This window comes from Acipenser ruthenus, chromosome 10 (assembly GCF_902713425.1).
Source record: "Acipenser ruthenus chromosome 10, fAciRut3.2 maternal haplotype, whole genome shotgun sequence".
NCBI lineage: Eukaryota > Metazoa > Chordata > Actinopteri > Acipenseriformes > Acipenseridae > Acipenser > Acipenser ruthenus.
Window position 1 is genome coordinate 35699141 of NC_081198.1, and position 25400 is coordinate 35724540.

The 25400-nt window shown below is 39.6% G+C and overlaps 1 protein-coding gene across 2 annotated transcripts; it reads right to left on the reverse strand.

Moving 5' to 3' along the window:
* Positions 1-405: 405 nt before the first annotated feature.
* On the reverse strand, positions 406-23851 carry LOC117412121 (ATP-dependent 6-phosphofructokinase, liver type-like). Of its 2 annotated transcripts, XM_059032107.1 has the most exons (23): positions 23565-23851; positions 23370-23478; positions 20628-20701; positions 18841-18918; positions 15359-15548; positions 14902-15067; positions 14719-14763; positions 14152-14260; positions 13459-13554; positions 13039-13131; positions 12566-12691; positions 11927-11991; positions 11190-11253; positions 10861-11007; positions 10190-10260; positions 9723-9810; positions 8283-8435; positions 7149-7313; positions 5819-5880; positions 5225-5336; positions 4050-4149; positions 3692-3797; positions 406-2547 (listed from the first exon to the last, which is right to left on the reverse strand). In XM_059032107.1, the coding sequence occupies exons 2-23, from the start codon at positions 23452-23454 to the stop codon at positions 2400-2402; spliced, it is 2343 nt and encodes a 780-aa protein (XP_058888090.1). In that variant the 5' UTR covers positions 23455-23478; positions 23565-23851; the 3' UTR covers positions 406-2399. The 2 variants fall into 2 exon arrangements, with proteins under 2 accessions (XP_058888090.1, XP_033876019.3); XM_034020128.3 differs by having other exon boundaries at positions 23370-23851.
* Between the last annotated feature and the right edge of the window lie 1549 nt (positions 23852-25400).

The window sequence follows — 25400 nt, forward strand, 5'->3', positions numbered from 1 at the left end:
TAGATAGCAAAATAATAAGGCACTGACTGCATTTGTGTTTTTGTATCCAGCAGAGACCAGACCATAATTCCTAAGCCACACAAAGAAGCCCGAGTCAAACTCTGGTGAAGGGAGGCTATTCTTATTTTAAAACTTACCCTGTTTTTCTTTTCCCTAAAATGGTAAGCACAGGGCTTTTCTCTAATGTAATACATTGTGCACAAAAAAACATACAAAGTGAAAACAAAAGAGTAAATATTTTTCTAGACAGACCTAATAAGTCTTTTCCTTACTGTTAGCCATACTTTCAGATTTTGAATAACTAAATATTTAACTATGACTTAAAACAATCTTGGATAACAAGGTAAAAAAATAAATAAAAATGTGTTTTGGGGGTGGTGGTGTAAGCACACAAGTTGAGAGACCTTTTAATTTTTTAATATATCTTTAATAGATTCTTTTTTAGGGTTATTTCATTTAACAAGTAACTAACACTGTTTAATGCCTGTGTTAAATACATACCAAAAACATGCAACATTAATAATACTTCTTTGCCTCATTAGGATTGTTGGCTCAGTTGCACAAGGTCACAAGTTCGTAGTGCAAAATACTCTAGGAAAAACCTTAGAAGTGTTACTGAACAGGCTGTAGGGTTTAAAAAACTCATTACATTACTCTAGCTTTCTACTTTGTTGCATGTATTCCTGCAATAGTTTTCAACATAATTGCGATTGTTTTGATATGTTTATTAACATATCCTTGGCCATAAATCAGGTTTGACTCGTTTTACATCAGTTATGTATCAGGTTTTCCTGTCAAAATGTCTTCTGAATTCACAACATCTGCTGCTTGAATCCAACCTGTTCAATCAGAAACATTTCATTGGTTCCCGACTCCTCTCACAAAGTTCTGCATTTTGATTGGTTCATCTGTCCGTCATCTTTGCCAAGATCCTGCCTGTCAGGTTCAACGGGGTGGGACCAGGTTTATGGATATGCATGACAAGCCCCGTATAATGGCAATAAATAAAAGTATTTTGATGGGTTAAGCGAGAACTCTACACGCTAAGCAACACAACAGTGTTTAGGACAGCAGAGGTCACTGCCTAGGCTATCAGTGTTCTGTGTAACAAAGTCATAGGCATGTTTTTAGTACAAACATAAATAGTCATGTATGTTTGAAGGTACACCCCCTGTATATCTTGCACCTTCGCTCCAACCAGCAAGCAGGTAGAATTCTTGTCAAAGAGCACAGGCAGATGAACCAATCAAAATGCTTCATGAATGGAGTCGTGAGAGTGCATAACAGATGTGAAACCAACATAACTGATCCAAACTGACCAGGGATATGTTAATAAAAAAAATATCAAGACAATCACGGTTATAAGCAGGAAGCTAGGGAAATTAATGCATTGTAATTTAAACCCTACAGCCTGTTCAGCAACAAACTGCTACTGCCACTTCCCAGGACATATTCATCAGTGTCTTTACTCCACAGTGCAATTTACATCATCTTCGTGAAAGGAAAGTTAGAACAATTAAGGTCACACAATTGGCAACAAGCAACTCAGCACAAAAAAAAAACCAAAAAAAAACCCACCGATATACAGAAATCTCACTGCAAGTTAAGTGTCTAGTTCTGAAAGCCATAACATAATTCTCTTTAGACCTTCTGTCTTGAGTGGAGTGATTTGAGTGAAGCTGCATTCCCTAGACAGGTATAAAGATCTTCAGTGTTGATGGTGATAAAGCCTCAACTCCCCACCACTGCTTCTCGAACAGAAACACATATTTACATTAGTATATGTTAGATTTTAATTAAAAACAAATGAAGAAATTAAAAAAGTACCCGTAACTGAACTCGCCCTTTTGCTGTGATCTCATTCTAAAGCCTGACTGGTAAAAACTCCATCTGTTATCAGGAGTGTTGTGAAATGATCCCTTTTTAAAAGCTAGACATTGACATTTTCACACCATCTAAAAAGCATACCCAAAATACCACAGGCTTTATACTACAATCTGTTCTACAATGAAACAGGATTGTTTTCTGATATTAATAGAAAAAAACTCCTTTAAAAAGGTAATATAAGATTGCAGTGGTTTTTCCTTCTTTTCCACACTCATATACTTTTTAAAGAACATTCGACATCCTGAACATAAACATATTGAACTGTTTCATCAAGGCTTCTTTCTAGACAGTCATGGTCTTCCTAAACTTCTTTCTAAAAGGTCATGGGGTAGCTGCAACTCTACAGGTGCTGACGTTTCTTGATGCTTTTAAGGTTAGGCACAGACAACAAAAGACTGAGGAACACGAGTCTGTACTGAGCTATTGGGAGAACGATACTACCATGTGTCTCCTCTGGCCGATACAGAACGTGAGACACAGGGCTCAGGGTGGAGTGGCTGGGCACTGGGTCTTCAGAAGCCAGTCTCTATACTGAGGCTTCTGCGGGTCACGTGCTCAATCTCGCCGGTGACATACTCGTTGAAGTTGGTGGGGTACTTAGCCAGCATCTTTAGCATCGGGCGCAAGTTCAGCCACCACTGCTCCTTGGGCATTCGGTGCCTGTGAGATGAGAAAGAAGTTAGTTATTATAACAGCTCTACTGTCCAATAAATGGAATAGCCGGGCGATATGTTTGTTGTATCCCCGCCAATGATAATAATACGATAATGATAATAAATTCAGGAAAATGTATGTTTATGTTCTGGCAGTCATCATATCTTAAGGGTTATACAAAATAAAATTGGCTTTCTTTTTTATTTTATTTTTTTACTCTGAACAGCAGTTTAAATGTAATTTATGCTTTAATTTAGTGGGCATGTTAAGGGAAATATTGCATTTTATTTTTAAAATGAACCCTGATCATTGGTTAATAATAATTATTATTATTATTTATTTATTAGCAGACGCCCTTATCCAGGGCGACTTACAATTGTTACAAAATATCACATTCTTTTTTACATACAATTACCCATTTATACAGTTGGGTTTTTACTGGAGCAATCTAGGTAAAGTAACTTGATCAAGGGTACAGCAGCAGTGTCCCCTACCAGGGACTGAACCCACGACCCTCCGGTCAAGAGTCCAGAGCCCTAACCACTACTCCACACTGTGCTGGATAATATATCCAGCACACAACATTACTAAAAGGATCAGGCTACAAGTTGGGTAAAACCCTAAAATCAGACTACATACACATTGACATGGATATGCATCTGTATTACTAGTGCACTGTATTACCATTATTAACGATAACGCAAAGACAAATCAATTCATTGCCAGCTGGAAAGTGAGATGTTTTCTATGCATGTAGGCTGCCTGTATAACCTCTGAAAAATAATGACGTTCAGGACGTATGTGAATACTATGAACCACCTAATTGGAAACCTTCATGGCTAAAACCACAGTATATAAATGTACCGTCTCAGGTCTGAATCACACCGCATTATTATTACTAGATATGTATTGGTGAACCAGTGCTTTCCATTTACAGCAGAAGCACATTTAATGTACTTTCAAAAGGGCTAGATGGAGAAAGTACAATTTAAAACCATAAAAAGAATATGCTTACAAAGCATTATGTAGCTAAAGCCTATGAATATGCATTGAATGAGGCTGGGAAAAAAAATGTTCCAAAGGCTGATTACATATTCAAACAAAACCCCTAAACAACAGCGGAGGTAAAACACAAGCAGGTTTCACTCACTCAAAGTCAGTGTGTTCCTTTAGTTCTGTGACAGGGTTGAAGGACAGGACCTTCCTCCTCATGCCGACCATGCAGGCTGTTTCTGGAGCATCGGCAAATACTCTGCCTGGGGATCCAGAGCGTTAGGGTTAGGGTTAGAAATATCAGTGTTACTTAATCAATTTACACTGGGGACTGTATTGCACCTGTGAAAATCCACTGACAGATGGGGAGAGGAAAGCCACAAGAAAAAAAAGTGCATTGACAGAATTGTGAGCTCTAATAATATCTTGTATTGGCTAACTAACATGAGACAAAAGCTTTTACTTTTTCTGATTTTGTTTAAGAAAGTAACCATGTGAATCCCTCAGTCACATACCTTGTCTGTAGGTCTCCTTCAGTTTGTCAGTCATCCAGAGCACAGCCTTCACACCCAGCTTGGTGCCATAGTTCCTGTCGAAAGGCGTGGGACTCCCACCCTGTAGGGACAGAGGAGTGACATCACAATGCTGGGGTTCTATGTTCACACAGCTCCATTTCAGGAGTCATTTAAAGAATGTTTTTTTTCAAAGTAATAAATCATTAAACTTGTTAGAACAAGCCAATGACATTATATGAATAGTTTCATAAATATACAACTTTAGATGATTCATAAAAGCAGACAGAAAAAAAGAAACGGTGTGAATAGGGCCCTAGTGTTTAAAATACACCGCAGAGCAATGAAACGTGTTGGGCAACACATTTCTACACTTCCAAGCCTAACATGAATACAATATGTTTTCAGGGACTTGCAGCACCTAAAAGGTTTTAGGATAAGATTTATAAAAAAATAATGTTGTAAAAAAATCACTGTGTGCATCAGTACAAGTGTGCAGTAAATCAGTTAAGCTTACTTTGGAAGCTCCACACCTGACCTTTGTTATTATAAAGCAGAGGGACATGTTAGATTGGCTCAAGTGACAATAAAGCACTTAGAAATATGCAAGCGGCTTCCCTTTCAAGTTACAACAGAGTAAATTCAAGGCAAAAAAATGACATACATGAAAAACACAATAAACTGTAGTTTCAAATGTTACTGTAGACTATGCTGGAATTAAACCAAACCATACATTCAAATTCTCTTATTACTGATTTAAATACAGGAGTTTTTAAAAAAAAACATTTTTATTCTAATATAATGGTCCCTAAAATCCCAAGATTTACCCAGAGGAACAAATAATGACAGCAATACCAGTTAACAACAGAAGGGGTCAGCAGTTCCCTGCAAAGAGATGCGTGTCTCACAAGCCACACAGGTGCACATATGCACACTGAAACCCTGACCAAGCTTCTGGGGGTGGATCACTACCCCACTGAAGCACTATTTTTAAGATGCAGTATCACTTCTGGTATCACACACTCAAATTAGCACTAATCCTGCTTTGGGGGGGGTGGTAGCAAGAGAGCCCTTTAGCTCTACAAACTACACACAACGCTTCACAGTCATATTCACACAATACAGTCCATCTGATACCAAGGTGTATAAAGGGGGGTTCAATGCCTACGGCCACTCACCTGCTGCAGGTGGCCCAGTACATTCATCCTGCAGTCAAAGACACCCTTCCCCTCCGCAGAATACAGGTTGTGTATGAACTCCGTGGTGTAGTGGTGATGGCACTTCTCATTCCTGGGGGGCAGACAAAGGCATGTTAGGACAGGAATTAAACAGGTCAGTGACATGCAACAGCAGAATGATATGGGGGTTGGGTTTTGGCACAGAGTAACTATCTGGAGGTCTACTATGTGGAAATGTTTGGAGGTCACACAATTCAAAGCACAAGGGTGCACAAGGTTGGCATACTGTATAAGGTGCCATGCTTTAGCACACAATACAGTGCACAGAGGTAAAACCATAACAAACTAAAGGACTTTTTGGCTATTGTAACAGTTTCAATATCTTACACAATCCTTTTTTAACAATCGCACTGAACTTGTCTGCTTGACCAAGTGTCTTGTAGTTTTACATCATGTGTCTGAAGTTATGGATGAAGTACATGGCATCACAAGACCCCATTATACACAGGAAGATACGGACAACATTTTTATTAGAGTATTTACAGGATCTAGTCGAACAAGGCTTCAAAATTCAGCTCCCAGTGTTGACGTTACCTCAGCACAAGACCCCTCTGTATATCCGTCTTCATCTTATCTGTGAGATGCTCCACATTGGCCTGTCAACAAAGATATGTACATATTAGTATAGTGAAAAATACAAAAGACAAATTACAAAAATACAGCTCTGCTAACAGATAATATAACACATCAAAAGCTTCAATTTCAATTGAAGCATCATCTTTAACACTAGGACCAGAGATATACTCATACCTAGAAGCCCCGCAGCAGTCTTTCTGACGGCTGTATTCAAAACATTGTGAATAGTATAACGAAAGGAGAAACAGTCGGATGTAAATAGTTTTTTTTATTGAGTACGTTACATAAACATCTGAACAACCGAAGCATATTTATATTTATATATATATATATATATATATATATATATATAATCTATATATATATATATATATATATATATATATATGAACATTTATTTTACAAATCAAAATATGAAAATGTAAATAAACATCTGAACAGACATCGGTTTACAACATTCATATTTATAAAACTGAAACGATAGCAATACATTTTTAACTTTTCAACAGCAAATCTGTTTATTATCAGATGAGCAAAAGCAACTGAACAACTTAGAAAAAAAACATTTTACAGAAGCGCACAGCACAAGAACTTATAAAAAAAAGTCTTGCGTTGTAAAACTCCACGGTCTCTGGTATTTATTTTTACTAGTCCCGATGCTAATTGACTGACCAAAACAGCACAGCTGGCAAGCAGGCGCCAGCCTTTGAAAAGGCTGATTGAAAAACAATAGACTGTCAGTCATTCACTCAGGCAGAGAGTAGAGACTAATCTAATTACAGCTAAGCGCACTGCGGACTAGTAAATAAAAATAATAAAGTAGAATACCGTTCTGTATAATCAAAATACAGTTGTTTTCTGTGTGGCCGTCAATGTGACTGCTCCCGGGGCTTTTAGGTATAATGTAATATACCTCCTTTATTTCTGCACTCCCGCGTTTCATGCTTTGTGAGAATATTTAATACATACGGACAGAAAGGTACATGAACGCACAGCCCCATATGTGTTACACGACTGGAGAAAGTTACATTTTAAAACCGCCAAAATGACTGCCGCGGGGCTTCTAGTTTAAAGCATTTTTGATGTGCATTCCAGGCTTGATTCACATCAACTCCACTTTTCTCCTTGGCTCAAAGCAGCATGTAGCTTTACAATGCCTCCCTCAGCTCTCCTTCTCAGGTGGCTGTAAGGAGTTAATACGTGATTGCAAATAAACTCAAACTGGAGTGACTGTCGTGCTGTGTTCTCAGTGTGATTTCTAGGCCCCTCTTGAACCCAGAGCGCTCACTTTCAGGTCGTGAATATTGAAAGGCTCTTCGAAGATGTAGGCAGCGTCGGCTCCAACAGCAATGCCAGCGGTGGTGGCGAGGTAGCCACAGAAGCCACCCATAGTCTCCACGATGAAGACTCGCCGCTTCGTTCCTGAGGCCGACTGCTTGATCTTGTCACAGCTCTGGAAGCAGAGGGACAGGCACAAAGTTACCAGGAGAGCCGACATGTACCACAACCTAATAGAACCTGCAGTGCCACTGAATGTGCATTTATTTTTACACCAAAAAGGCTGCAACATTTTCAACAAAGCTGTTGACATCAAAATATTTAGTACTGTATGTCGTATGCAATTATGATGCGTTGATATTTTGAAGTTTGCACTAGTTTAAGTGAAATGTCAACTGATACAGTTTCAATAGAGAAAATAACCTGGTTTTAGCTTTCAGAGTCATGGGCAAAACAGTCATTGCAATTTAAAAGCACTAAAGCATTCATTGTACAGGCTGCTTGTGGCAAAGTCACTTTGCCATGTTCACTGCTGTTGTGGAAAAAACAAACAAACAATCTGCTGTTGTTGGTGGTGTTCTTGGATAATCTTCTTGCCCACCATTGGGTGCACTCACCTTCCAGCTAAAGGGGACAGGAAGTAACCAGGTGAATTTATAATTTAAATATTCTTTTTAATTACCATTTTTAACCTGGTGGGACAAGCAAATACTCATCTAAATATTGAACTATAAGGAGCAAAATCAGTAAACAGCAAACAATATTGAGTGGTTACCATGGCAACTCAATCCATTGAACTGACATGAAAAGCCCTTGGTGTTTTTTCCCCCACAGGTTCCTCAACATATCTAAATAAACCAGGACCATTTCTTCACAGGGAAGGTTAGTTGACAGTTTTCTGTGTCACACTTCTTTTATAAAACATTTTAAACATGATAATCTTAATATTACTTAATTATTCACTTGCTTCACTTCAAAAAACACAAGCAGCAAAAACACACATTTATTTCCATGAGCTATAAAAATAAATCCCAGAAAACAGTTTTCCATAAAGAAATGCCCTGTTTTTTAATGTTCAGGTTGTCAGAGGCAGTGCAGCGTGAGTGTGCTGGCTGGGAGCTGCCTCACTCAGAAGGCCACTCACCTCCATGGCAGCGTTGACAGCAGTGTCAGACCCCAGGCTCAGGTCGGTGCCTGGCACGTTGTTGCTGATGGTGGCTGGGATGACACACATCACAATGCAGAGCTCGTCATAGTGCCCACGGGCTTCCACCAGCTGCAGAACCCCTTCATACGCCTGCAAAGAACAAACAGGTCAGCCAGGACACAGAACAGAGAACCGGTCAGCCAGGACACAGAACAGGTTCCAAACCCCGTCCTGTTCTCATGAAGCACGTCTGACACCTTTGTGTACAGTGGGTATCAAAAGAAGCCATCACAGCAAGTACATGTTCTCTCAAGTCTGCTTTTCTTGTAAGCAAGTGGCTTAACCGGTAGCCATAGAAGTGAGGTATCAGCAGAATTCATGGGGTGCCTATTCAAAGCAAGCAGCTTACTAACTTTTATTACAATATCATATCAAACTGTCTGATGCTTTTCTCGGTAGAAAAAATGTGGCACAGGCCCAACAGATTGCTGCAATATTATTATTTCCTATTATTACTGGAGAACAGCTGTTCATCCCATGCATTATGCTTGTTGTTGATGGCAGGGAATTAGTTACGCACTAATAGGGAGAGACAGACAAAAAGGGCCTTGGAAAATTCTGCATCAGCTTTTTTTTTTTTTCTCTCTCCATTGTGAAACTCTGTTAATCTTCCAAATGATCTCCAGTCATTTGGAAGATTAACAGAGTCGTCTCCCTGAATGCCATTGGGAAACCTTTATTACCCAGACTGCTCCCTGATTTGAGCGAGCAGACTTTTGGCAGCAGGACAAGCGAAATTACAGAGGCTTCTGTGTTTGTCCAAGTGCAAAACAGACTGCAGAGACGCAGACCGCTGTGCATTGAAGCGAGACGGCCCTGGTTACTCTTTTGCTGTGGGAACAACTAAGTGAAATCCAAACAACCATTTCTCAATTGAAGCATTTATTATTATCAGTACATTTTCAGAAAAACAGTGTTGTGTAAGTGTTGTCACATTCAGCTCAGACACACACATGCATTTCAAATAATGTAAATGCTAAAAATCACCAATTTGCTTTGAAACCTTATGCCTGAATGCTGAGCTGCCTTTAATTGTGGAAACGTTGGTAATCTTGGCAAGGTCTCCTCAGGGTATTCTTCCCTGATAAAATATGGCTCTGTGCTTATTATCTCAAGTGGCTAAAAAAGCTCCAATGTTGATTCTCCTTTAATTGCTTGGTTGAGTAAAAATTAGGACTGGAATTGCAGAGTTAACCACAACGTTACAATACAGTATCTGCATATACAGGACACGTATCTATGCGTTTTGGGTCTTGTACAGTATCACGATACATAGCCTCTGTCTTTATATGTACAGTATAATGCAAGCAAGTATCCCAACACACATTCACTGACACATCAGTCGTTTCCCCCAAGTACTCATGCAATGGTTGTTACCTCAAATCCTCCTATAACCAGCAAGGCCTGGATGTTGTATTTGCGAATGTTTTCGACTATCTTATCCAGACAAGTTTTGGGACGGGTTCTGAAAAATAAGAAAGAATTGCAAATAATCAAATCTGGTTAAAATTCCAGCCTATTGTGTCAGACCTAAAATAGTAATGCTGTTCAGACAACAAGTGGATTTAATTGTAAAAAATATTAATGACTGCATTAAAAAAAAAAGTACTTATATTTTTTACCGTAACATTTTAAATACTTGCAAAAAGTGCAATTCCTTTTTGATAACTCCTACTGTGTAGTTCCTAAATTATGCATTCTCAATTCACTAGCACCGCTGCATGACGTTTAGGAAGAACCTGGTTCTGCTCCACTGAGGGAGAAGCACACATCCACAGATTCACTCCCCGGCCAGGCTGGTTTTGGTGAGTGAGGAAAAGAGGCAGGAATACAGACTTTCTTACCTCTTTGTTCCCAGCAGGGACCCTCCCTGTCCAGTCCAGCCGCCTACATCCCGCCAGTATATTTCATTGACCTGCGAGCAGAGACAGTGATCAGAGGAGCAGGAGACATGCACTCTGTCAACAGTGTCACCACCATGCACTGCACTCTGTCAAGTGTCAGTCTCCCACCATGCACTGTATTCTGTCAAGTGTCAGTCTCCCACTATGCACTGCACTCTGTCAGTGACTGGATGTGCAGTGGTAGCCATGGCCAGCTATTCACCTGTCGCGAGGCTGTCGCAGTGCAATAACAGATTTAAATCGCGTTTATAGTTGGCTTTGGCAGCCACTGTACTTGAGAACAATACCATTCCTTCTTGAGAAGGCCCAGTGGCATGAAAGGGTATTTGCACTGACTGTTAGTGTAGGTTTTTATATTCAAGCTTCTGTCTTCTGCATTAAGTGCTACTACTGGCTTTCCCTTCTTATACATAGAGAGTGGTGAGAGAATGAAATGTTTATTTTTTTTAGCCATGTTGTTGATGCTGATGTTTTGAGATGAGTCAGCTACCAGGAGTCGGAACAGCATTTATGCGCTGATTGGCCATCTCTCGTCTCTGTATTTCTTATGCTTTCTTATACAGTATGGAATATGTGATAATTGCAATGACCACAGAATTCAAAAGCCTTACCGCTCCTCTGGCCAGTCCTTCAAAGCCATCGTTGACAGTGTAGACTTTATGCCCCTGTGCCAAACCAACTCTTACAGCTGACCTCACTGCAGCATTCATCCCTGCTGCAGGGGCCCCCACATTCAGAATAGCCAAGGAGAAGTTACTCTGAGGAAACAGACAGACATCGCATGAGGAACCCACACCACGGGAAGACTTTATTAAAAACTGCAGTTTGAACAAAGAATGCAAGTGTTTGAGAATCTCAGTGCATCTTGCTGCCCAGCAGCTGTATATTCTAAGCAGGTTTCCACCAGGTGTGAAAAAATAAATAAAAATAAACTCCTTACCTTTGACTGGGAAGGTTTCTGATGTGCCAGCAGCTTGTAAGTGTTCCAGTTATTTTCAAAGCTCCTGCAAATAAAAACAGGAAGTACGGTACAGAACGTCAGGACAAGGACCTTTTCAGAGCAGGAGCCGGCCCTCTGACCCACGGGTGCCTGGAACCCTGACATCCTGTAATTGACCTAGTTTGTGATCCGATAAACCAGTGAACCATTCCTTTCTGATAGCTGTTATTTTTTTTAAAAATATTAGATTTATCATCATTATTAATGGATTCCCCTTTTATTGTGCTTACATTTCAAATAGAATGGCAAAGATAAGTTGCTGAATCCTGGTACCTTGGTCACATGGTTTGATTTCAGTTACTAAAGGTCATTGGGGTGAGTTTGAACTACACCGCATGAAGCGATTAGGTACCAGGAAGAAGCAGCAACTTTCCATCTACAGGGTTGTCTTTTAAAGATCTGCATACCCAAAATGATAAAAGATAGAATTATAAAAAGATATCAAAAGAATTAAATACAAAAACAGAACCTACATTTTCAACACAAGAAAAGGGGAATGGGGCAGTGAATGTTGCCTAATAAAATGGATTTTTAAATCTTAGTTATCACTGCTTCGAGAAGCAGCTCAAATACAAGGTTTAAAATGTATATTCTGAGACCAGAAGCTGATGTTTCAAAGGGTAATAGAGACAGCATCTTGTGCAGGACTGAGCCACTAATTAAAGCTTGTCACTCACTTCCCACGCAGCTGTATAGCTTCATCGAATCTCAGCTCGTTCATGGCCTTCTGCACTTCCTTGGTCTTGAAAACCACAAACACAGAAACAGACAGGCAGGTTCATTTCATTTCCATCACTTTTAACATAAGGATATAAGACCATAATAATGTTATTTTCAACAGTGGAGCTATTCAGAATGTTAGGGGCCTCCCTCCTCACAGTGATGTAACTTTATAGAATGGCTACCCAAGGATAACTGATTAGTTTCACAACTGGTCTCACAGACCCAAATTAGCACTCATCTCAGACTACCATACCTAAGGGGACAGTCCAGGATTAGACGCCGATACGAGGTCTATGTAACCACACATTAGTATATTACATTAGTTCACTAGTCCGCCATTTTTAAGTGGTGTGATGTTTTTTTTTCTATACTACTAGAGCGGTCTGCAGTTTCGAGTGGAGTTATTTTTCCTGGACCAGAATGCAGGTCTGCAGTTAAAAAAAAGAAGTATTTTCCTTAAATGTATAAAAATCAGTGACTGTATGTAGGTCTGTGGTTATAAGCTGAATGGTGCCTCGCTAGATTCTCCAAAGATGTGCTAAATCTGTATCAGTATAATTCCAGAAACAGTAGCAGCTGTAGAGAGGGTGTACCATTTGCACACACTCCATGAGCGGCAGGCGCACGGCCTGGTTCCCGGACAGGCTGACCACACAGGCTGGGGTCTCCGGAGTCGCTTCCAGCAGGGCCAGCACCGCCTCCATCCCCATCTTACTGCTCTGTGGAGAACACGTTTTTCAAGGCTCAAATTTCCTTCACATCATTGATGTCAAGACAGACATATATTCAAAGCTTCATACTTTTTTAATGAAAAACACCCATTTCAATATTTGAAAGACTACTTGCAAGCCATACTTCTGGTTTGATAACTTTATTGGGTTTTTCCTTTCTTAAAAAATTATCCTAGTATAGCGACATTCTGGAGTAAATGTTAACACCTCCAAACTTCATATGGGCGACTTGCTGTACAAAGCCAACAAAGCGCATGACAGGGTAGACTTATAGAATTATTCCATTAGCTGTAACACAATTCAAATCATCAGCACATGTGCACACAGGAGCTCACCAGGACTCTGTCGAAGGCAGAGGGTGTCCCCCCTCGCTGCACGTGCCCCAGGACAGTCACCCTCGTATCGAACCCGAGACGCTTCACCACAAGCTGCAGAGAAACGTAAGAGAGAGGAAGAGAAGGCCATGAGTATGACATGTATACATGGAGGGACCCAGACCCACATTCACACTAGAGCTGAAAAACTCCACCTTCATCAGCCCCAACCAATCAGTAACATGTGCAAATGAATGTCCTTACCAAGTCTCTTCACAATTGGAAGACTGCTTCTCTAGGTATGTCTTAATATGCAAGTGTAGCATACAAAGAAGAAACACACTTTTCACTTCAATAATAATAATAATAATAATAATAATAATAATAATAATAATAATAATAATCATACTTAACGCAGTAGTTTTCTGCTGGACACTTTACCTCTTTCACGTAGTTTGAGGAAATAGGTTTGCCATATCTGTCGATTGCTCCCTCAGCCATAATGACCGTGTTCAGTCGGGATCCCTTGCTGCGGGTCTGGCAAACACAAACACACAGAACAGGAGAGGACAAGGAATAAGCAAGGGCAGAATTTCCAGCTGCAATTTCAAAGGCATAGTCAGTCAATGGTTTCCAAACCACTTTTATGCCATGGCTTTGTGTGGAGTTCTGTGCAAAAACATCACTACTTGCCATTGATTTGAATGCAGCTAAGGAAATGTCTTACGTCAGTACATTTATATGGTTACAGAACCGATTCTGCAAGATGTTACAATGATTACCACCGTTAAACCATGAAGGGATGTCTGCAATCCAAAATGGCCTATTCATTCATCACTCTGCAAGTAAGAGTCCTATCCATTGCACAATGCAGTCTGTCTAGCAGAGCTCACCATGGGGGTCAGAATCTATACTGGCAGTAAACCACACAACTCTACCCATAATCCAAGTTTATTATAGCCCTGTAATCCTAGTACTGTACGTACTACTTACCTTTGTTTGACAAGCAGCTGTAAATAATGATGTTAACGCACATTTCCGATGAAGGTTCAGACACAAACATTTCTTCATCAAAAATAACTCGCTGTACGCACACTCACATACACACACACTCCCCCCTCTCTCTCTCCTCACCTCCCCCAGTCGCTCGCACATGCGATCCTCCCAACCATCTGCAGCGGGCGACTCAGGTATGAAGAGCCAGTCTGCACCCGAGGCCAGAGCCGACACCAGAGCCAGGTACCTGCACAGTGGACACAACCACACACGCTTGCTTCATAAACAGATAGGCAGACACCACATATAAAACAGCAGCGGAAGTTCTTCTATTTAGTGATAATGCACAGCGCCCTGAAGCAACATTTCTAAGACTCACAGCTGGCCTTGTCGGGCTCATCCCAGATGCATTCTATTGCATGCATATCACAACAGGGCTCTCATTTATTTGTGTATTTTTACATTCTGGTATTTTGTGAGTGTGATGCTCAGACTTCCTATTCAGTCCTGTGCCTCACTCAGTGTTCTATCCTGGCTCGAATTATAAACCTCAAGGCATTATGGGTGATGTAGTCCTGTATCCCACCCCACGACTACATTTTTCCTCTCTCCTCCCCCTACTCTGCCACAATATATATTGCATAGAGTGCAATGTGCCAGGCTAGTGGAGAATATGCTGACCACGCTGTGTAGAGCAGTACTCACCCACAGTGCCGCCCCATGACTTCCAACACGAAGGTTCTCTGGTGACTAGAACAGAAAACAGGGATATAAGCATGAAAGTAACAGAACCATTCTCAACAAAGTTCAGATGTGGTGGGACAGTTGAGAAAGAACACACTGAAATACAGCATGCATGTGGTACTTGTTCTAGGGCTCCTGCAGTACCTCTGAGCAGTGGTGGTGATGGCATCGATGACCTCCATGATCCTGTGCAGGGCGGAGTCAGCCCCGATCGTCATGTCAGTGCCACAGAAGTCATTGTCAATGGAGCCCACCAGCCCCACAATGTTCAGGTATGTGTATTGCTGGGAGAGGGCTTCTGTGATCTTCCCTGGAAAAGACAGAAAAACAAGACCATGTTGGCAACATTTAGATTGCTAGCCTCAGACAGATCTTTGTTCCTGTAAAAATACTGAGACAAATATTAAGATGCCTTGCCAGTTAAGTGCATATATTATATTAAATGTGTCATGCGGAGATAGTAATATATTTTCCTGCTCCTAGCTGGGTGTGCTAATACTCTTAGTAAGAGTACGAGTATTAGCACACTCCTTCTTTAAACAAGATGATTCATCCCATATCCAGTATTATTTCCCCCCGAGTTGGGGTGTCTGGTGCTCACCTGCTTCGACGAGCTCTGCCAGCAGCCCGCTCCACTCTGTCCGGAAGATGTTTGCTCCGGTGAGGCTGCCGTCCCCGCCGCACACGCACAGGTTGCTGATGCCTCGCTGGACCAGATTGTAGGCGGCGGACAGTCTCCCCTCCCGCGTGGTGAACTCCTTACAGCGGGCACTGCCAATGATGGTGCCACCCTACAAGGGGGGGGGGAATAAGCAAGAGTGTCAGGGACAAACAGAACTCCTCTAAACCTGGAGAAACACAGGGGATGGGGGATTGAATACATTGAAGTTCTGATATTCATGAACTTTCACTGACTGCTGTTAAATAGGAACATGAAAATGGACCTGAAGGCCCTTTCAGTGCCTTTGCCTGGGCAACGTAAGTGTAATTGTAGTTAAACATTGGCACAGCTGCATCATTGTATTTATACTAGATCATTGATGAATTACAGTTCCGTTATGCATTTATTTGCAATACAATCGTTATTCTCCTATTTTCAACCACTTTTAGTGACCCCATTTGTTTGAAAAAAATAAGTTATATAGAATGTTTATGTATTTGTACCTGTGAATATTGCTAGGCTATTTAGAATAAATAGAGTCAATGTGTTAATGTGGGTAGTTGTTTATGTTACTTTTTAGTATATTTGTAATTAGAATTGTAATTACTGCAGGTATTTGTAATTGAACAAAACAGCATTGTAACTGTAATTCTAACTCTAATTGACACCAGGTCTGACAGGGTGCTTAACCCAGGCCACAGACCTTCTCATCTCTGAAAGAATGCAATGCCCTCAACCGAGACACAGCCACCTCTGTCACAGGAAGACCCTGAAGACCCTCATCCACAAACCAGCCCAGCCCAAGAGCAGGATTCAAGATGGTTGAGTTCCATAGCATGGCTGCAAGTGAACTCTACAAGCCACCACGTGTAGAACATCTGACAAATACAATGGAACACCGCGAGAAATCCTCACTTTGCATACCACAGCACAAGCCCAGACAGGCAAATGAACATTTCCGACAGCAAGCCTAGATAACCAATGAGCTGCTTCACAGACAGCCAGTGGAGATGAGACTATGGTATATTCACACTGCGAATTTCACATGCAAGAAAACCTGACAGGCAGCGTTTAGAACCACTGAGAAGCCCAGTAAACGATGCAAAGCAAAACACTGTCAACCTTATTCATAATGCTACTACTGTGCTAAGATTACACCCCTTTTTGTAAAAATGTAAAACCAACTGCTAATGTCATAGAACTAGCAAGAAACAATATCTTAAATTAACCCCCAGAGCTTTTTTTAAGCTATTTAGCATCAATGTTCTGTTTTCTTTTTAGAAGGAAATGGTGCAAGTAAACACAGTGCTAAATGCTTTTGCTCCACAGGCTTGTAAACCTCACTAAACCAGGGAATTAAATACAGTGCTCCCTCATTATAATGAGGTCAGAAGCTATAGTAAAAAGGTCGTCCTATATGCGTATCTGTTTTACATAAGAGTGGAAGTGAAACACTGTTGCTGGGGTCATTGCAACTCTTGCAGTTCTGCCTTTTAACCAGTGTATGATGGATGGATGTGCTGTGCTGTGCTGTGCTCTACGTACTCGAACGACCCTGAAGTAAATGCAGTTAGGTTCTTGGCAATCGCTAACACTGCCTTAACACACATGCATGTAATGTAATGATAAAGACTTCATGTTCATGTAGGTCTGTCCCCTGAAACGAGCTGTAGCGTCACGTGACGTTCAACTCTTCAAGGGAGGTGTTGTTCTGTACGTGCGCTCAGTCAGGGTTTGCATAGATCCGTACTGTACATTGCAGTTTGGCTTGGTTATTCCAACAAGGCGCAGTTGGAAGGCTACGGGGAGAGAGCCTATGTTTGTTTTCCGAAGGATTATAAAAGCTTACTTTCAATTGCACTGTACAGGAGATTAAATGTAATCTTTTTTTTTCTCTCTCTCTCTAGCTGCTGCTGATAAGCAAACTGATTTTTCTGTGCACGTTTGTGCCTAGGAATTCATAGATAATCTATTGTTTGTGATTAATGATCAATAGGGGCTGGGTCAGGGGGCACACATAGCATTATACAAAGAAACCCGTGTACAGCAGGTGCAACGAATGAGTACTGAGGCAAATAAAAACCAACACTGCTTTAAAGGGCTTTGGAGGAAAAAATAACCAGATTAAATTCGTTCCTGACAATAAACCTCACAAATACTAATGTAACAAAGAGTTCTTCACTGCTTTGCTTTTCAGATTATTATTATTATTATTATTATTATTATTATTATTATTATTATTATTATTATTATTATTATTATTATTATTATTATTAATAATAATACTAATACTAATACTACTACTAATAATAATAATAATAATAATAATAATAATAATAATAATAATAATACTAGGGTTTCTTTACTGTAATATGCTACTAAATACATATTTTAGCAAATTCCAAAATAAAGAATATCCTTTTAAAATTTGAAAAAACATTTAGAGATGAAAAACTCATTCTGGTCCTCCCAGCAATACAAATACGAGTTATGCAACACTTGTCCTCTCTGTCTTTCTTCCCAGAGGGACCCTGTCTGTCCTGCTGTTGCTTGCTACAGCTCAGCATAAATACACATGCCTCCTTTCCCTAGGGGACCTAGTGCTTCTTCTGAGCTGACCTTCTAGCACATGCTAGAGTATATTGTGTTGCTGGGAAACCGCCTATCTCACTGAATCTGGTTAACAGCAGTACTTATTATTAAAGGGGGAAAAAAAGGTTCTGTTTTGTATCTAATCTGCTGGTTGAATAAAACAGTATCTGTCTGCAATGATGTCAATAGGTAACTTGTATGCAAAAGATCAATATCTGTTAGTATGAGAGTCCGACCAACGTTTAGATTGTCACAGTTGCATAGCAGGTTGACCCATTCTCGGTTTTAAGTGTGAGCCTAATTTAACACACCAGAGATGAATAGACTGTGCATGTACTAATTTAACACACCAGAGATTAATAGACTCTTGCAGTACTGCCTTTTAACCAGTGTATGAGGGAGAACTATATTTTTTAATTTGTATCAAACTATGTGCATATTTAGAGTTTAACCTACTGTTTTATTTAAAAGAGAAGAACTTTGTTTAAAACCAATGGTTCACAATTCTTTGCAGGAGAAAATGGCTCGATTGCACAATGCAGCCAGAGCAACATGCAGCATGACACCATACCAGCATATTACCACTCAATGACACTCTCCTCACAAGGGCAAGACATTGCCATACGAGGAGAAAGAGAGAGACAGAGAGAAATAAAAGAGACAGAGAGAAAAAAAATGTTCATCTTACAGGTACTAACAGCACTGTAGTTAAAAATAGGAGCCCTCTTCAATGAGCCTCTAACAACTGAACTAGCCACCTGAGTGGTGCTGATCTCTTGTAGATGGTCAGCGCTCTCTCTGTGTGTTCACCTGCTCATTGTGAGACTTACCAGCTGTATGATATTGGAGATGCTCAACCAGTTTGCCAGTTTAATGTTATCCCCTCCATCCACTAGACCTTGGTAACCCTGCAGAGAGAGAGAGAGAGAGAGAGAGAGAGAGAGAGAGAGAGAGAGAGAGAGAATAGGTTGTGGTCACAAAGACAGAAGCCTGCTAGGATGAACAGGTCACTCTTGCCCACCTGCTACTATAGAGTAGGTAAAGCAGACAAAACTGCCAGACGACAGACTCTCCTACAGTAGCTACTGAGACAGAGCCACAACTAAAAAAAGGGATGTATCTCAATAAATGAAGCAAAAGAACTAGGATTCACTCTGAACGATTGAAACATCAAAAATTATAAATATATTTAAAAAAACGTCATCAATAAAGGTGTGTTTCGGATCAGTGTGCAAAACAGGATTTGTCCTCTCCGCTGGATTTCTTTTCTTGTTTTGGGTCCGATCTGTGAATGACTGAGATGTTCAGTGTGCTGTATGACAGCCCTACTCTTCAGCTCTAAAGACAAGGCCTAGCTTCAAGGCCTGGTCGGACTGGGGCCTTCACTAACACCTGTACTGTAATGCAAATACTTCCTATCCTAAATTCTACCAAACCATATAGCAAGCTGACTGGAATCACAGATAACTGATTTGAAAAAGAAGTCATCCTCAGCAATGACCTACTGGATCTATCTCCTGTCAGCTTTCACAAACTCAGCAGGTTGGATTAGCTAGAGCACACGTCTGGAAGTCGTATTAATGTATAATAATATCTATCGAACACCCGATAAAGATGCAGAACAATGGAGTGGGGTGGGGTAGGTGGCACGATGGATTAACGCACTTGCCTTTTTACTGCAAAGGCCCAGGTTAGGATCTGTCTTTCAAGCAAGACAGGGTTGGTAGTCTCAACTTCAATGGACAGAACTACACACCACAAAACCACCAACAGTTTAACATAATTTACAGGTGAAGCCTGGTTTATCAAGGTCTTATGTTAAATTGCAATTTGTACCATTATTTTTGCTTATGCTACAAAATACATAAGAACTTGGAGTGCTGATTTAACTGACTCAAAATAGTGAGCCTATGCTGCTTATTACTAGTTAGGTTCTGTAACATTAACAGTTTTATCTTCCTTATGACAAGCATTGTTGCAATCGCATTGTGGTATAAAGACCTCAGTAAATCTTCCTGAGCCCGCATTGCGCTGTGGATTAATAGACAGGACTACTGTCATCAGCTACCCTAATCTCTTTAACAACAAATTTAAGATTCTTCCAGACTTGCAAGACATTAGAGGCACAACACTTTGAACTTGCAATGGGGAGACGCGTTGCAAGGAGAGCTACAGTTATGAAAATAAATAGGAGTTAATTACAGATGACTCCATGGATTTTACGGTATTTTTAAACATATCCAAATCAGATTAAATTGAATTAGTGTTTGGACAAAGAAAATTGAAATGACTAATCAAAACATGTAATTACAAATTAGCTGGTAAACCAAAATATAAATCATATTATAAAACCTGGGACCCATTGACCTACCTTATTAAAGAAAGGAGAAAAACACTTCTGTACAGCAGAATGACGTTATTTATTTCAAATGCCATGTATGCACTGATATCCTATGCATGATATATTTTTGATACAATCATTTTAAAATTATATTATACTGCATGATCAAATACCACCGAATATACTGTAACAACATTTTAAAACACTTTCATGAAAAGCTAATGGTCTTCTCAGCCAAGATTTGAGATGTGCTGCCAAAAAGCTTGTGCTACATACCTCATAAATTAAATAAACTTTAGCTCCAACATACATTCCCATACGAGTGACGGCTCGAACCGCTGCATTCATACCTGCAAAGGGGGGAAAACAATAATAAATATTAAGGCCAAACCATGGAGAACAGATATACACATTTTATATATTAATTCTGAATGTCATGTGGGTTCAAAACCCACTTGCAAATAAAAAGCCAAAGAGTGCCACCTTTAATCAGATCATCTTCATCATGAACACACAACACAAGGTCATGAATTTGAGGGAAACTCAGTCAGCCATTTTGGAGCAACCATTTTTGGAGAAAAACCTCCAAGATGGCTTCCAGGCAGTCCTAATGGATATGAGGTTATTGTGGTCACTCAACACACTGCTTTTTGTTGTTATACCTTCCAAGTTCCAAGACAATTCAAGAACAAATCCATGAGATACAGGGCCAGCCACTACATCACACATCAGGGTGAGAGACTGCTCTCTGGACTGCTCCCCTGGAAACCTTTCCTGTATTTATTGGCTGCTGTCTTTATTACTGCTGCTGCTGCTCCTGGGCTTTTCAGTGTCCTTCTGCAATGGACTACTTAATGTATCCTCGGTAAAAGGTACTCTATCGAGCAAAGATCCAGCAGGGTACAAATTCAGGATCTCCACATCCACTCAAATTTTTAGGACCATTTTACTCAAATGCTTAGGACCACAGGACAGCCTGTATTAAATACAATAAAAAGTCTTTCTAATCTTTACTCAAAAGTGATGGAAACACTGTAAAAGATTCCCCAAACTGACCTTGTATACAGCTTGTATCGTACAGCAACCCATTGCATATCATGCCTAGATTAGGTCCTGAGTGTCTCCTATTGGTTTTAGGAATAGCTTTCACACAGTTAAGGACTACTTTAAGAGTTGTTGCTTTACAATGGCTTGTGTCCTACAGCTAAAACTAGATTTGACCAATGTAATCTATACTGTCAACAAGAGGCTTCCATGCACAGTCTATTCATCTCTGGTGTGTTAAATTAGTACATGCACAGTCTATTCATCTCTGGTGTGTTAAATTAGGCTCACACTTAAAACCGAGAATGGGTCAACCTGCTATGCAACTGTGACACTCTAAACGTTGGTTGGACTCTCATACTAACAGATATTGATCTTTTGCATACAAGTTACTTATTGACATCACTGCAGACAGATACTGTTTTATTCAACCAGCAGATTAGATACAAAACAGAACCTTTTTTTCCCCCTTTAATAATAAGTACTGCTGTTAACCAGATTCAGTGAGATAGGCGGTTTCCCAGCAACACAATATACTCTAGCATGTGCTAGAAGGTCAGCTCAGAAGAAGCGCATAGGTCCCCTAGGGAAAGGAGGAATGCGTAAAAAAGACAGAGAGGACAAGTGTTGCATAACTCGTATTTGTATTGCTGGGAGGACCAGAATGATTTTTCATCTCTAAATGTTTTTTCAAATTTTAAAAGGATATTCTTTATTTTGGAATTTGCTAAAATATGTATTTAGTAGCATATTACAGTAAAGAAACCCTAGTATTATTATTATTATTATTATTATTATTATTATTATTATTATTAATAATAATAATAATAATAATAATAATAATAATAATAATAATAATAATAATAATAATAATAATAATCTGAAAAGCAAAGCAGTGAAGAACTCTTCATTACATTAGTATGTGTGAAGTTTATTGTCAGGAACGAATTTAATCTGGTTATTTTTTCCTCCAAAGCCCTTTAAAGCAGTGTTGGTTTTTATTTGCCTCAGTACTCATTCGTTGCACCTGCTGTACGCGGGTTTCTTTGTATAATGCTATGTGTGCCCCCTGACCCAGCCCCTATTGATCATTAATCACAAACAATAGATTATCTATGAATTCCTAGGCACAAACGTGCACAAAAAAATCAGTTTGCTTATCAGCAGCAGCTAGAGAGAGAGAGAAAAAAAAGATTACATTTAATCTCCTGTACAGTGCATTTGAAAGTAAGCTTTTATAATCCTTTGGAAAACAAACATCAGCTCTCTCCCCGTAGCCTTCCAACTGCGCCTTGTTGGAATAACCAAGCCAAACTGCAATGTACAGTACGGATCTATGCAAACCCTGACTGAGCGCACGTACAGAACAACACCTCCCTTGAAGAGTTGAACGTCACGTGACGCTACAGCTCGTTTCAGGGGTCAGACCTACATGAACATGAAGTCTATATCATTACATTACACGGGATAAAAATGCATGTGTGTTAAGGCAGTGTTAGCGATTGCCAAGAACATAACTGCATTTACTTCAGGGTCGTTCGAGTACGTAGAGCACAGCACAGCACAGCACATCCGTCCATCAGCAAGAAATTAAAATCAATACGATAAAGCAAGCACAAAATATATCTGACAACAAAGATATACACCGCTCGACAAGGATTTCCCGTCAGTAGATACATTGTAGCTCGATGTTTGCAAAAAAAGCCGATGTTACTGCATTATTTGTTTATTCATTCGTTCATTTGTTTATTTATGTATTTATTTATTTTATATTGGTCCAGTATACTTTTTTTTTTAATTGACAAATATTTTAAAATGTTTAAAATAAATAATAAATACATAAATAAACACGGCAGTGTATTCTATTACAACGACACAAACGCTCCATCCTTCCTGCGGGTTTTTATGCTGCAGATATATTTTATAATTCGTGTTCATATTAATGCAGTCTCGGACTGTGCAGTGCGTCTTTACCTTGTGCATCCCCACCACTTGTCAGCACGGCGATAGATCTCCCGTCTCCAGTCATCCGCAGCTTCTCCAAATCCACAGATGTCATGGTGTTAAAGGAATAACTTGGACCCTAAAACAGCAAAGATAATTATATATATATAATATGCTCCTTTAAAAATATGTTTCCCTTTAGAATTCCTCTGTTGTAGGACGCACAGCGAATGTCTTTTGCTGAATTTGCTAGGTCCCTCGCTCACTCAGTCTGCAACTCCGCCTCAGTCAGGTTTGCATGATAGTTTCTGTGACGCGGATTGGCTGTTTTTTTTCTAGCTGGTTCATAAAAAAGCAATTCTCAGGTTAAAAAAAAAAATAAAAAATTACAAAAAAAACGAGGCTTTGTACAAAGGTGTTTGCATCACGGTAAATTGCAGGTGTAATACAACACTTCGTAATAAGTCACATAGTGTACAACACTGTGTGGTTTAGGGTTAAAACATGCCTCAACAGAGAATAACGCAGCAAGACAATACCGCTACCGTGGCCAGAAATGGGACGAAAGCGAGACCAATGCTTCAGGAAACGTCCCAAGTTCTTTAAACATTAGCCTATTGGCGACTGGCAGGGTGTATACAGTGTTGTAGTGTTATAAACATGTTCAGGTAATATCTGTATTGCTTTCATAAAATACAATCATTCATGTACTATATATACTGCGTTGTTTTCTACAGCACACTATTTGCATTGCTTTATGAAATGTATATATCTAACCTCCTTATGGTAATCATTAACCTTACACGTCTGTTTTTTAGGCTTAGCCAGCATGTAGTCAGTAAACTATGTTTCTCCTGTGAAAACGATGTCAAAAGCCTTTTTGTCCAAATATATTTTTTTAGCAGGACTACATGTGCTGTAATTGTATTATTATTATTATTATTATATTTGTATTTGTTATCAGAGTAAAATGTATCATTGTTCCAGGTGGGATACCCAAACCGGTCTCAACTTCCAAGGAAAGTCTTCTTACAAACTGGTGTCATAAGCAATTCCCAATAATAGGCACTTGAACTATACGTAGTATGCAGCACAGCAATGTTAATGGAATCTGAAACCCATCTTGCTAAATGAATGCTTCTGTGATAATCCTGTAAATCAACCATATCAACTTTGTATGGCCACTACGATGTTTGTGAATCTCAAAATGATCCAGTCGTAGGGCGTGCCTTTTAGTCTATCTACAGTAGACTTAATTACCCCCATGATACCTATTTACCACTGTATACTGAGCAAAGTTCAGAGAGGGAATTGATATTTCAGCCTGGGGCAGGGGTCCATAAATGCAACCCAACAGGTGAAATTTCTGAAGAAAATATTCAAAATATTCAAATACATTTGGATGTTCAAGCAAAACCAAGCACACTGCATGTACTGCAAATCATTAGACCTCCCTCTAAATCATCTTTCCTTCTACTAATCATTTAATTAGTAATTCAAACCCAGCTTGAAGTTAAAACCCAATTACTGTATTAATAAGGACTTCATTTAGTTTCAGCATCTTTAAATTGTGTCATTTTTTTAAAAAACAGTTTTCTTATTTCAGGAATGTTTATTCTTTACTAACTTGGGCAGCAGTGTGGAGTAGTGGTTAGGGCTCTGGACTCCTAAGCAGACGGTTGTGGGTTCAATCCCAGGTGGGGGACATTGCTGCTGTATCCTTGAGCAAGGTGCTTTACCTAGATTGCTCCAGTAAAAACCCAACTGTATAAATGGGTAATTGTATGTAAAAAATAATGTAATTGTATGTAAAAAATAATGTGATCTCTTGTAACAATTGTAAAGTTACCCTGGATAAGGGTGTCTGCTAAGAAATAAATAAATAAACTTATTCTTTCCCCCTTGAGATCTATTAAGGGCTTCCTAATAACCTGTTGATAAGCAAGATTATTTCTAAGTAAATATGTACTGTGTATTGTATTAAGACAGGAATACCAGCAGAAGTTGTCATTGTGCTGCAGCTACAGTTGCTGAATATTAAAAAAACAACTAAAAAAACAC

What these genes read in the sequence shown, in the direction of transcription:
- LOC117412121 (XM_059032107.1), bottom strand. Translation starts at nt 23,454, where the DNA reads ATGACATCTGTGGATTTGGAGAAGCTGCGGATGACTGGAGACGGGAGA. An exon ending in TCTCCAATATCATACAGCTG is followed by an intron (nt 15,549 to 18,840) that starts GTAAGTCTCACA and finishes CCCCCCTTGTAG; the next exon opens with GGTGGCACCATCATTGGCAG. An exon ending in ATCACCACCACTGCTCAGAG is followed by an intron (nt 14,764 to 14,901) that starts GTACTGCAGGAG and finishes TTTCTGTTCTAG; the next exon opens with TCACCAGAGAACCTTCGTGT.